Source organism: Hylaeus volcanicus, chromosome 6, assembly GCF_026283585.1.
Source record: "Hylaeus volcanicus isolate JK05 chromosome 6, UHH_iyHylVolc1.0_haploid, whole genome shotgun sequence".
Lineage (NCBI taxonomy): Eukaryota > Metazoa > Arthropoda > Insecta > Hymenoptera > Colletidae > Hylaeus > Hylaeus volcanicus.
The window spans coordinates 19849911-19863478 of NC_071981.1; the positions used below are offsets into that span (position 1 = coordinate 19849911).

The window sequence follows — 13568 nt, forward strand, 5'->3', positions numbered from 1 at the left end:
TCGGGCCTTACAGTGGCATGCGCCAAGGTATAAGGAATATTTTGAAACCAAAATTATTAGAAAATATTGCTTCTTTGCTTCAATATCCTTGACAAGAATCATGATAGCCTAATCGCCCTGTCTTCGTCTCTCCTGCAATTATTGTATCGCCCTCTCTGTCCTTATCCCGGAGTTTCCTACTTTTACCGCGACTGTCGCTGAAGTCAACTCGGAGTTTGGCTCTAGGTCCTGCGCACCCTTAAAAATACGCGGGAAAGTAACGCTAAAGCGACACAAAAGTTCCTAGATATGCTAGATATTTAGGAATTTTAAGGTTACAAACTTATAACTCCATCTGTGAGTCGTGATACACAATGGAATGTTCAATATTACTTGTGTACTAAGGAAATTTATAAGAGATGGAGCTGAGTGGAATATTGAAATATTATTAAATAGGTATGTGTACTACATACAGAAGATATTTTGAATTTGTAGATATTCGAAATAACCATTAATAATGCCTGATTTTGAACGCGAAATGGAGACGTACATCGTTATTAAACTTCCATTTTTCAGCGTTCCGTGAAGTATGCATTGGTACTATTATCAGAAGTTCTTTTACTTCCTTCCCCACGTATAGTATTTGTTTGCTAGTACTTGAATCTAATCAAATTTTGAAGCACTTTTAATAGTTTCTATGTTGTATCCATGTGCTAAAAATTTCTTGGATCATCTTACTTTGCTAACTATCTACCATAAGTTTCAAATCCATACTCCTATGACAATGGACCTTGTTAATACATTATGATTGCATTTCCAGCTATAAAATGTTTGTCTTTTGAAAACTGATCTGGTTAATTTATCATTAAGCAATAGATTGAAGTATAATTTATGCCTTAACTTGAATTTTGTGACATTATAGTTATTAGTACAAGAACATTTTTCTCGAGAATGTTTAGTAATAATAAAATTGAAATATTATCGGTTGCTTTATTATACAATTGCAGCAGTGAAGGCTATTATACATTTCTTGCTACCTTTATTATAGGATTTGGTCCAGTTGGACTATGCGTAAAATTGTACATAATAACTAGTTGCTTCCTTCTAATAAGCAGATGTATTACGACATGATTCATAAGATTTCTAATAGAATTATTTTTCCTTTTTTTTCAATAGGAAGATGATATGAAGATTGAAATTAAAAACTTGATAAATAACACTTTTTATATTAATTGCTTCAAGCATGATATATTTTGTATTGCCTGATATCGTTGTTCTTAATTTTCCTTATGTTTTGATTTTAAACTTGGTTTTTATTAATTATTGTTTTAATATAAAACACAATAGTAGTAAAAGCTTAGTTTTCTGGTCTGTTCCAACAATACTTGTTTAATTTAACAGAGAGTCACTTAATTGGAAGTGTTAAGTAATTTATCACATCATGATATTTGATGGAAGAAAGTAAGGTGAACTACTATTTCATAAAAATTATGACAAAATTGTTACACATTACCATGATATCCTATGAAATTATAAAGAATATGTCCATTATGTGCAGATAAACAATGGAAGCAAGTCAAGAAAAGCAACTCCCTTCACGGGGGTTGAAACAAGTAAAGGTAGATAACTGGGGAACATTCTTTCTTCAACGACTTCAGCAACTTTATTTTGAAGAAGAATTACTTGATCTCACAGTTAAATTTCCCACTAGTGATATCACTGTTCAGGTAATAAGCTTTAAATTTATCTATTAAAAAATGAAACTTAGACTAATTTACTTTCTTTTTTATGTAAATTGTATGTAAATATTTTAGGCTCATCGTTTAGTCATAACAACATGCACAGATTATTTTGTGCAATTGGAACGTGAACAAAAGGAGAAAGATAAAAACTTTGATGGTGTAATCATTATGCCTCCAGATATGCCATATGAGTGTGTCAAGTCAATTATAAGGTATATTTAGACATAATTTATCTAATCTTGATCAAGGAATATTTTTACAATGTTTGAAATAACAATATATTTACATTTTTACAGTTTTATGTACACTGGTCAATTGGAATATTGGACCTCTGAGCAACATGCTCTGTACCGCACCGCGCAGAAAATGAATATGACTGTCTTAACTAAGTTGCTTGATGCACAATTTAATACTGCTCCTTTACAAAATGATCAGTCACCAAAGTCCACTTCACGACAAGTGATAGCAGTCTCTAAGCCTTCAACGTCTAGCACAAAACAGACAACTACACCCACTTCATCGCCGGGACTTTCAAGTCAACCATTGCCAGGTAGAAAGTAAGTATTCAATCCTTTTATAATTAAGTGTGTAAACTTCGTAACATTGCGCTATATAAAGTGTTTATTATTTTAGATTGCCTATTTGGAAAAGGAAATTAGATACACCACCGAGTACACCGTCACCCATCTTTGAAATGCGAACATTCCATGGAATGACCTCAACGAATAGGCCTACAGAGGTAACTCCTGGACCATCTCGATTCGATCTTCCCGAAGCCGAAGAATTTGCACTCGGGGTATTTTCATCATTCGATGACATCACTTACAATACAAAACCAATTGTTCAAGCACCAGATAAATATAAAAGAGATAATTCACCCAGCGGTAAATGTTCACCAGATAGGGACAGTAATAAAAATGACACAACCGAAGATGAAGAAGACGAAGGTCATACGAACGAGAAGAGTCTGAAAGAAATGAATTCGGATGACGATTGGTCCGTAGCTAGATGTTTTCAAAGAGGTCAAGAAACACAGCCTTCGCCGTCAAAGAGAGTACGATTCGACCTTGAAGAGAAGGAAAACATGGAAAAAGGAAAATCGCCGTACAGGACAAATTCAGACGATTCGATTAATAATCATGCGAAAATCATTCGAGAGGTGTTGAAGAAGTACCCTCATTTAGTAAAGAATAATACAAATATACGTTTAAAGATAATGCAGAAGGAGGCAAAATCGTCCGAGAGTAATTCAGCATGCAAAACTAAAGTTTCTTACGTTGTTCTAAAATCTGATCACTTGATGTCAAGTAATAACGGCGAAGAAAATGAATCAAAAAGTAATGGAAACGTCGATGGCGGCGAGACTGGTCCTTGGAAATGTACTAAATGCGATATAGAAGAAGAATACACAAATTACTATATGTACAGAAGGCATATGCAAGACGTGCACGAAGAAAAATTCGATCCAAGAGTTTGCGAGCATTGTGGCTACAAAGCGACCAAACGAAATATTCTGATGTATCATCTTTATACAAAACATAACGTACCTCCCCCGAAAAGCATGTGTTTCCCGAAGTGCCAGGCCTGCTCATACGTAGCACTTTCAGAGACGCTCTTGGTAAGACATCAGATAAATCATCATCATCGTCCATCTCGTCAGCATTCATCAACGACAGACGAGCTTCAATGCACGCAGTGTTCGCAAACGTTCAAAGATGTCCACGAATTAACAGCGCATGAAATTAATACCGGCCACGGAAATCTGTCGGATGGAAAGGATAAAGGTCATCGTTGCTCTCACTGTGGCAAAGTTTTCGTACGCGCTACAAACTTGCAAGTTCACCTCGATTGCGTACACAAGGACTTACGAGATCCGGAAGCGGCGTCCTCGCGACCAGTTTCATCGGTACCTTCATCGGAAGCGGAGGCCCTTAGTCACGTTGCGAGCGGAATAGCAGCTTCCTTGGGTGTTGGAGAAAATGCTTCGGCAGAATCTCCAGACATTGGGGAAAACGAGACAGAGTACGTGGTGCCGGAAATGGAATTAAACACTATGACAAACGAGATAACCTACACCACTCACGGGCTTGGCGAGCAGCCCATGATTATGCTTATCGATAATGAAAATTATCAGCAAGGAGAAGGCGAACAACAACAGTTGCAACCGCAACAATTGAACATTTCCGACAACGAGCAGATCGTAATGCAGGGTACAGAAGATGGAATGATCGTTTATATTCATGGAAACGAGGAAGGAGACCGACAAACGTACGAGCAGTATCAGTCAGGAGATATTACTGAGGAAACTGAAGAAATAGTGGAGGAGGTCGTTGAAGAAGTAGAAGAAAAAGTAATGGAAGAAGAGGAAGAAGAAGAAGAAATGCAAGTCGAACAGACGGAAATGTTGGAGGAGAATGTCGAGCAAGTGGAGGAGGTTATACAGTACGTAGAAGAACAGACGGAAATAGTGGAATATGATGAGCAGTGTAGCGAACAAAGTAACAGTGCAGACGAGCCTCAAGAATCGGTTATGATCATCGAAGAAGAACATGTCGAGGAAGCAGAACCTGATGCTGAAAGGAATGATAAAGAAAATGAAGCAACAGCAGCAACAACCACAACTACAACTTCAACAACATTTACCGAGTGGGACGAGGATAGTAGAGAATTAGTTGAATCATAAATAACAATATTATTGCGGTAAAACGATCGGCCAGCAAATCCAACTCCCGAAGATCTTGAGTTCAAATCCTGCCGTTCGCATCCTCTTTTTTTCTAGACTATATTACACAGGCTTTATTCTTTCTTATTTTTCATAAGTGTCTATGATCAACAAAAGAATATGTTTCAGTTGCATTTCATTCCGTTTCTTCGATCTATTTCCGTATAGTGAATTAAGAAAATCGATTTCAGTATAAAAATAAAATGTAAATGAACAATCTTACCTAAAGAAGATTAATTATTACGAACGAAGCTTTTACGAAATGATGATCCGATTTGCGTAAATTGTGTTTGAACAATTGCTAAAATGGTAATTTTAAGCGAGTCTTCAATTTCTGGAGTTCTTATTTAATTAATCACATTTATCGAGAGTTGTTTATGAATTTTTTATATTTTCGATAATTGTAAAATTTGTTTGAACTTATACTTGTACAAGCGTTTGTCAATGAAGAAACGTGCAATGAAAGCCAGAAAAGGTAGAAGCATGGACTTTATATGTTTAACCGCTGATTGCACATGTTCAATACGAATATTTGAAATAAAATGATTTTAAAAATTCGCTTTCTCCGATAATTCTTTTTCGAACACTGTAACGGTGGGTTATCTACGACAATCAGTTACAGTCTAAAATAGATATTTCAAAGATGACTAAAATAAAATAACAGTGTGTATTTTAACATACATTACGCGTATACTCGTGTGTAATTGAAAATTAATATATTCTTTAAAATTTTCTCGATACTTCAAAATCAAGGTAATACTTGTTCTTTATTGGGGTATCAAGAAAATAGTATCAAATTTACTAAAACGTAAATTGCCGTTTACTATACACTTCGTTATTCATGGTTTCGGAAATATATTGAACTGAATTAATATATATTTTGATTTAATATAATGGTTTAATAATGAAGGTGCTCGTAATATTTCGTTTCACGTATTACTTTATATAGAAAATATGTAGCCTCATAGAAAAAGTATCGATAATCTGAAATAATTTTGAAATGAAATATATTATTACGAAAGATCACGCTATGTATTTGATATGTTATTAAACTGATAATTTTTACAAATAAGGAAATTAATAATAAAACATATTAAAAATTCGTAACATAAGTCATATTTTTAGCAATGAAGTTGAGCTAAAAGTCACGTGTGTGTATATTAACAAACTTAACTGTTCAAACGAATAGAGATAAAATAAAAATCACGAATAAATCACTATACATATGTTGGTTTTATTCGCTATTCATAATTCGAATAAAATATTGCCCAGTCTCTACTTTCATCGATTTATGGACGGAGGAATATGTATAATTACATTTGTAGGAAAACCTTTTTATAAATACAAGACAGCAAATAAATAATGAAGCGTGATTAATTGAAATAAAAAATAAAGATAAAAATGATACATAAGTGGAGGTTTCTCAGAGAGAAGGTAAATTCTCACTTCCTTTTAGAGGTCCCTGTAATCATTTAAAAGATCGTAGCATATGAAAAAAAAAAATTTGTTTATATATTCAGAAATATTTTTATTACAGATAGCAATACATTACAGTCTAATTATTGATACTAGTAACTGTAAAATGTGCGGGGTTGTTTCGCAACTTGTATGATGTTACCCACGTTAAATGGCAGTATGACACTGCCATACGATTATCACTGGAATAGGAGATAGAATTCATCGTAGAATAAATCATTACGTCTAGTCCATGGTCCCTATAAGGCAGGGTTGGCTCATAAACCTTTCCGATGAGTCCAACGACTGCATCTAGGACGAAATGCAGTTATGTTGCTCTTGCGAATCAAAAGTATTACCGAAACCAAATGCGTTTATTATCTAAACATTCTTTGTTTTTTCTTGGTCATTGGCCGCTGAGAAGAATGCGTCCGAGGGGTACTCCGTATCAGCGGTGGACAGAATTATTCGAATCACATACAACTACCCCTCAGAAGCGTTCTTCTTAGTTGCGATGCATGTTTAAGAAAATTTCAAAAAGTTTTCTCATAAAAGAGGGTGCATCCCAGTTCAAAGAGGCGCTTCATCCTAGGCTGTTGGACTCTTCGGCAAGACTCGATCCCACAACCAATTTTCGATGATAACGAAAGAACGAAGAAGAAACGGTACCCTCGAAGCCCGGTATCTTGGCGAACACCGAAAGCTTCGGCGAGGCGGGATTTTGCGCAAATGATTCGGGCAAAACCGCATCTACAGGAAACGTAACCAGTAGCGGGTGGTGGTGGCGAGGATGGCGATGATGGCGGTGGTAGAGGGACACGACTACTCGATCGTGACCATGGTAGTAGCACGGGGTAAAGGAGCGAGCAGGCGAAAAAGTGGAGAAAGGGAAATAAATGAGTGAGATAAATCGGAGGAGCGAGGGAGACCAGAGAATACAAATAGAGAAACGAAGAGGAGACAATCGTGGTTGTCGAAGACCGAAGGAAGAAGGCGTCCCGTGGAGGAGGACGGAAAGGTAAGACGACGGTGGTGGAGGTAAAGGAGCAAAAGGGGGGCTGTGGAGGTGAGAAGTAGGAGAACCAGCCTCCGCCAGTATCCACGTGTTCAGTGTAGTAGCGCGTTATGACCCGGATGTTAGATCGTAGCTGTAGTTTCGCGAGAACCTGCCGACCCGGATATCTCGCTCGTCGTCTACAAGTGATCCGCTACTAATGTCCTCCTGGTCACCGAAATATGTTCAATCGGTAAGTAATGTCCGATAGCGAGATCTCATCTCGAAAGACACCTTTTGCCTGGAGAACCGCTTATCTTTCGAGGATCGACGGCCGATAGCGATTTCTACCCCCTTCGCAAGCGGCCGCAACAACGTCCGCGTTTCGCTTGGCCCGAGTGGACGTTCCACGGATTCAGTGAAATTTCAATTTTAATGTCTTCATTGTCGCCGATCGTTGCACTAATTTTCGGTAAAACGCCAATCGTGGATGAGGTTTTATATTTTGAGAACCTACGGAGGCAAAAATTGTTTTCATTATTCTTAGAGATTCTTTGGTTCTTTTATTTGATCTCGTATATGGTTTTATTGCCAAATTTACTTCTTTTATCGGTAAAAAAAAAATGGTTTGTAATTATACTTACACGCATACCTTGAACGGAGTCTCATTTATTGGAGAACGAGAAGAAACCTTGTCATCCATGATTATATTTTGGGCTATTTTTTACGATCGAATGTCTTGGATGGTTGCACTGGACGGCGAAAAGAACAAGTTCTCTGCATGGTTAAACGACAGAAGGATCTACTAGTTTTTATATGAAACGTTATATTATCAGTAGAGGGAAAAGTCTTCGGCGAGAAAATCATAGTCACCTGTGATAATAAGAGATAAGATCGTCGTTAAGTTATCAATTCTTTCGCTCTCATATTCGGTATATCGTAAAGCAGTGTTTTCCAAAGTGAGAAGCGCGAACCCTGGAGAGGCTTTTATAAACAATTAAACAGAATGATTATGTATACTCATTTTGGATTGATCGAATTGTTCATGGGAAGTCATTTTGAAGAAACCACTTTCAAATATTTAATTTGGGAAAGGGGGGTAAGTTTTCGTTTCTTTGGAATTCTAAGTTTCTTTTAATTTGGAATGGTAGCAGATCCGATCGAGAGTTTGCTTTCGTCGATGCCTTTTATATTGGCGATGCATCGTTCGAAAGTTACCGCACCCTGAACTCCACGAGCGTTACTTTTGACAAAAAGACGTAGCCATTTCGATAGGTATAGAGTATCGGTAACAACCGCGTGTGCTTGAAGGATAGATGCGAGCAAATCAACGAAAGGTGCCAGCAAACTTCGAAGGGACCTGATAAATGCCGAAATCGCCAACTTACGTGATTTACTGCCATTACCGCCCTCAACCCGCCAGAGACTTTCCCAGCTACAGCTTATGGCCTTGGTTTGCGTATTTCTTCGGAAAGCCAATTACTTCCAACAAGGTAAGAACGACGAGATTAAATTTAACGAACCCGAACAATTCTACTTGAATTTGGAAACTAACGTTGTTAGATCAAACGAACGGCGCTCGAATCGCGAAACGTATTCTTTCAAACTCCACGTTTCCTTTCATTCTTGTACCCCAGAGGCAACCTATGCTAATAAATACAAACGTAATGTTAGATTAAGCGACGCTTTTGGGTACACTTGGTGTACGGTGAACGCTGTACCTTTGTTTCATGGCGAGACGCTCACTGTTTTAATTTTTACATTCACCGTCTACCGGCAGACTTGTACGTCACCGCAAAAGCCAATATCGAAATATCGGTAACGGTATTACTTATTTGCAAAAGGTGGATAGCGGTTTTTCTATAATAGTAATGAGCGAGTCATTATTACCAAGCATTTCTGAAAGTCACTGGCTTCGGTTAGTGCTTGAAACAGACGCATTAGAAGAAAAAGAAGTCAGAACGGTTGATAAATAATTTCAGAGATCAAAATTGAGGCATTAATGGTTTCAAGTGAATGCTGAAAATTTCAAATTTTTCTAACTTAACGATAACCGACCGTCTTCGATGTTACTTCGCTCTATCACCTTCGCTATTCTGAATTTTAAACTAGTCAGAGCGATCTATTAACAAAATGAAGAAAGACAAGGTTGCACGCGAAACCTCAGGTTTCTAGTACGTTCCGTTCACGAGATACAAGCGACCAATGATTTGAAATACATCCTGAGACCGATGGTGACTCAAAGAAAACTATACAATAAGTGTATCGTTATAAACTCCCCTGTTCTTGAGTCATGACTTCCTTGAATATCGATCAAATTTCACGGCAAATAAGAAATCCCGTGACAAGAATATTAAATGGTCGTCCGAGCATCAAAATCTTGGGGCATCTCCGTTGTGCAAGCGTAGAGAGTAATGTATAGGCAAAAGGTAGGGAGGTAGGTAAGGCAAGAAGGTAAGATCGGCGTACATTCAAACTCAGCGGAGTCTAAGCGCGAGTTCCGGGTGATCCGCTGACCTGTCGGCCTTTGCAACAACACTCTCACGCTCCTGTAACCCATACTCCCTCTGTATCGTCTCTCCGCTCTCGGTCGTTCTTTCTTTCTCTCCTACATACTCATTGTTTCACAGTATTCGATACTATAGTCTCGTGTAGCGCCGTTTGTAAACGTTGCCATGCTGCATTAGCATACGCTTCTTTCCCTTCTTCCCTTTCTTGCACTTCTTTTTTTTTCCTTTCCTCGGGCCTTTCCCCGGGGACAGAAGAAGAAAAACGAATTTTCATCGAGCTCTTCAAGCTGACCGTGATCCATTACGATCCTTCGGTGGCGATTTTTATCGGGAGCACGAACGCTTTAACGCCGTAACAATAAATTTTAGCAGCCGTTGATGACTGCAAATTGCTAGAGGAACGGTTGATCGAAAATTACTAATTTAATGTATAGACCATCAATAAAATACACTCCCTTATTTTCATTACTTTTGGACAAATTATGAACCAATTCACCCATGTATCGATATCTCTTTGCTTACACGTTCCATAGAGGTTCTTTTTATTATTATTATCCAGATAAAGAGAGGTCTTATCGAGAGAATTTCCGAGTTTGAATGTTTATGAATAATAAAAGCGGTAATAACGATAGGTTTGCGCCTACAACATTATCGATGTTATCGTCATAGACCATTGCGAAACATCGTAATATTTTCATACAGCACTTTATCGCTAATTTTCGCTTTTCGGTTACAAAATGAACTCGATACATTACTCGTACTCTTTTTAATCATTTACCTTTGGTTCGATTCACTTTATCATCATTACCATTGCTTTTGTTTCAGCCTTGAAAAACTGTCCATCGGACTCTACAAATATCCCGACTCCTAACATAGGATTTTCAAAAGTAATATTGTTTATCATCATATTGCATTGTATTTCTGACCGTTAATTACTACGGTACAAATGTTGGCCATACAATGCATGCAATTTTTCAGGCCATGTCCGGATTTATAATGATGATGACCCAGCAAGGAAAACTATTGTATATATCAGAAAATGCAGCAGAATATCTCGGACATTCTATGGTAAAGTAATCGCAAAGGAAGAACGAAAGAACCATGTTGATAGTCCACTGTACAACATTTTTTATCAGTCTCAATTAACGTTTTTCTTTTTTATTATTTTTATTTAGAATACGAAACATGGAATTTCTATTACAGTTGGATTTTGTTAAATTCACTCTAATTTAATATCCCATATTGCGTGATGTATTTTAGGAGGATTTACTAATCCATGGAGACAGTGTCTACGACGTCATAGACAAACAAGACCATATGGTAGTACAAAATCAGTTGTCTAGAAATAGTCCAATTCCAAGCGACAGAAGATTGTTCCTTTGTCGGATCAATGTATCCAGAAATTCCCGAAGGCAACTCCGTTTCGGCGATCAAAAGGTAGTTTCTGAATGCAACTTCTTTTATATCTCTCCTCTCCTCTTTTTTTTTCTTTTTCATTTTCGGTTTTCCTTTGTGGTTTATTTCTGCATTTTATTATTATTTGTTTCGTAGGTGGTCCTTGTCGAAGGTCATTTTTTACCTTTTGTTCCTGTTTGCAATCGAAATGAGTTTGTTTTCCTTGCTTCGTGTACGCCCGTTGTGTTACCAGAAACTAGAGAAAGTATTGTGCAGGGCGCAACAAATATTTTCACCACAATTCACTCAATGGATATGAAATATCTGCACATTGATAAAACGTAATGTCCCTTAATCCAGAAACTTGAGAACAGTATGAAAAACACTTCCAATTGGAATATTTTTTTTTCTCTTTTATTTACAGGGCCGAAAGCCATCTAGAATACAGTCGTAACGAATTGGTAAACGTGTCGTGGTATAATTTATTACACTGGGATTCCATAAGAACAGCATATTGTAAGCATCAAACTGGTATGTTCGTTTACATTTTCAACGAAATATTTCGTCAGTTACGTTTTAATAAACATTTGAGAGCTCTCGTATCATCCGCGGTTATTTCAGTTATTCAATCCGACCAAGAACGATCCGCGACTGCATTACTAAGACTGCAAAGTCGTTCTGGACGGTGGTTGTGGGTGCACTGTGTTTTACAAGTTAAGGACACTTCCGAAGAATGTCAACATCCTATCATTGTGTGTACAAATCAAGTTTTAAGGTACGATTCTATGCTGCGATTGTAATTACAAATGGATAAAGTGTATTCGTTGAAATATTTCATTGCAGCGATAAGGAAGCGGAAGTGATGCGGTCAAGTTCCTGGCTATATCAATATTCGTCTCAAACTAAATTCACTTACACTATTTGTTCGGGAAACCAGAATCGCAGTGTGCCATATGTTGCTGGGAGCCAAAGTAGTCAGCAGCAGGACTACACCCGGTCGTTATCTCATACTCATAATAACGATACTCAGCATTCCCCTAACATTCGAAGTTCGGAGCAAGAATTGCATTGTTCGTCGAAAGCGCAACTAAAAGATTACACAACGAGAACCACGCGAGAAGATGCCGAACCCGTGGACATGTCGATAAGCAGTAGCGATCATGAAAACAGAAATGTACACGTGAATGTACAACACGGCCATTACGCGCTTGGTCAATTCACAGATAGGTACAAAGCACACCACAAGAATTCATTGAATTTGAGTGGTTATCGTGCAAAATTCATTCAATGCCATGGTCAATATAATATGGATGCCTTGTCGCCCAAATACTACATCACAGACTTGGATAAGGAGTATTGTTGCAACGAGAGGAGCGCCTCCCATAAACGGCTTCAGGCTAAGGCATTACCGGTAGTAACAGTCGCTGGATCGACAGCTGATTCTTCTGATTTGCCTATGGAACACTGGAACTCCAGTCCTGTGTGGTCAGACACGTTGCAAAGGGTACCGGATGTTGTCCATCAGGAACTTAGCCCATACGTCGCGACTCCAACTACACCGGTTGACACTCCTGACTCTGAATTACACACAGAAACACCGATTTTTAACTTCGATTGGGCGGCTGAGCAACACGTACCAAATTTGAAAATTACCTTTCGTAGTTCGAATCAAGGGCTTAGGAAAGTTCAGGATGTCCAGCCGATAACATTGCAGTTACCACGCAAAAAGGGCCAGTCCATGAACGACTCTAAAGACTTTCCAAAATGAGACTGTGCACTTGTTGAGTTGGTGCTTTACGACTAGATAGGCAAATATTTTTTTTTTGTAATTAAGTATAAAGAGTTTGGAGGTTCAAGTCTCTGAACAGAATGGAAGATACTAGAGACTGAGCTCAGCTAAAGGCTGATTAAAAGATATCGTTATTGGTAATGATAAATTATTTAAAGTTTATCTCTTAAATTTTAAAGAGGTTTAATATAAAATTGGTGGCAATTGATCCATTAAACCAGTTCCTAATGCAACAATATAAAAAGACTTAGAGTTTGAACGATATTGTGCAATATTATAGTTATTTCTTTACGAGACTAATTGAATTAATGTTAAATTCGAAAGCTAGTGCAATGTAATCGTTTTTATTTTAAGGATCAGTTGTTTAAATTGTTTTTGTTGGAACAAAAGACTATCAGTATTAAATGAAATTTGTTTCCTGGTAACAGAGATTTATAGGTGAGATGCCATAAGTTATTAGTGTAATAATTAATGCAAGGTAGAAGTGACAAGTTTACAATATTTGTAGTAAATATTGATCGAAAGAGAACGAGAGTACCTAACTTTTAGTATTAAAAGAAATACTTTAATCTGTTCTTAAAAATCGTGGTTTAAGAGAAATTTTTTAAAAAATCGAGTCATAGTTTTTTAGAAATTACTTTCACTTTAATATAACACTCATTATTGAAGAACACATCAACATAACAACGTTAGTTTTTTGAAAATGTGTTTAATAAATAATAATCATGTTCTTTGTATAAGCTAGCAAAAGTACAGTGACATTTGTTGAAAAATAATGTCCGCTAATAAAAATAAGTATTTAATTAAAATCAGATGATTTCACGAACCATCCCTAACACTAACAGGATCGAAACGGCAGAAGTTATGCTTCGAATAGATACAGATAAAACAGAATAAAATATGTATGTATAAAAGATAAAGCATGTATGTATAAAATAAATAAAAAACAATATATTGCGTGAAAAGATGAAATAAAGCCATG

The 13568-nt window shown here is 37.1% G+C and overlaps 2 protein-coding genes across 4 annotated transcripts; both read left to right on the forward strand.

Moving 5' to 3' along the window:
• Nucleotides 1–324: 324 nt before the first annotated feature.
• LOC128879071 (centrosome-associated zinc finger protein CP190) lies at nucleotides 325–5002 on the forward strand. Of its 3 annotated transcripts, none has more exons than XM_054127891.1 (5): nucleotides 325–435; nucleotides 1538–1706; nucleotides 1794–1933; nucleotides 2018–2278; nucleotides 2355–5002. In XM_054127891.1, the coding sequence occupies exons 2-5, from the start codon at nucleotides 1545–1547 to the stop codon at nucleotides 4402–4404; spliced, it is 2613 nt and encodes an 870-aa protein (XP_053983866.1). In that variant the 5' UTR covers nucleotides 325–435; nucleotides 1538–1544; the 3' UTR covers nucleotides 4405–5002. The 3 variants fall into 3 exon arrangements, with proteins under 3 accessions (XP_053983866.1, XP_053983867.1, XP_053983868.1); XM_054127892.1 differs by having other exon boundaries at nucleotides 429–566; XM_054127893.1 differs by lacking the exon at nucleotides 325–435 and adding an exon at nucleotides 561–576.
• A 1034-nt stretch (nucleotides 5003–6036) lies between these two features.
• On the forward strand, nucleotides 6037–13403 carry LOC128877992 (PAS domain-containing protein cky-1). Its single transcript, XM_054125732.1, has 9 exons — nucleotides 6037–7145; nucleotides 8204–8385; nucleotides 10228–10289; nucleotides 10381–10470; nucleotides 10663–10839; nucleotides 10954–11138; nucleotides 11222–11328; nucleotides 11419–11572; nucleotides 11641–13403. Exons 1-9 carry the CDS (start codon nucleotides 7135–7137, stop codon nucleotides 12563–12565), a joined length of 1893 nt encoding a protein of 630 aa, XP_053981707.1. The 5' UTR covers nucleotides 6037–7134; the 3' UTR covers nucleotides 12566–13403.
• Nucleotides 13404–13568: the final 165 nt, after the last annotated feature.

Excerpts from the sequence above, each read along its gene's own strand:
- LOC128877992 (XM_054125732.1), top strand. Across the intron at positions 8,386-10,227 it reads AGCCAATTACTTCCAACAAG|CCTTGAAAAACTGTCCATCG; the intron begins GTAAGAACGACG and ends CTTTTGTTTCAG. Across the intron at positions 10,290-10,380 it reads CTAACATAGGATTTTCAAAA|GCCATGTCCGGATTTATAAT; the intron begins GTAATATTGTTT and ends GCAATTTTTCAG.
- LOC128879071 (XM_054127891.1), top strand. The coding sequence starts at position 1,545 with ATGGAAGCAAGTCAAGAAAAGCAACTCCCTTCACGGGGGTTGAAACAA. Across the intron at positions 1,934-2,017 it reads TGTGTCAAGTCAATTATAAG|TTTTATGTACACTGGTCAAT; the intron begins GTATATTTAGAC and ends ACATTTTTACAG. Across the intron at positions 2,279-2,354 it reads CAACCATTGCCAGGTAGAAA|ATTGCCTATTTGGAAAAGGA; the intron begins GTAAGTATTCAA and ends TTATTATTTTAG.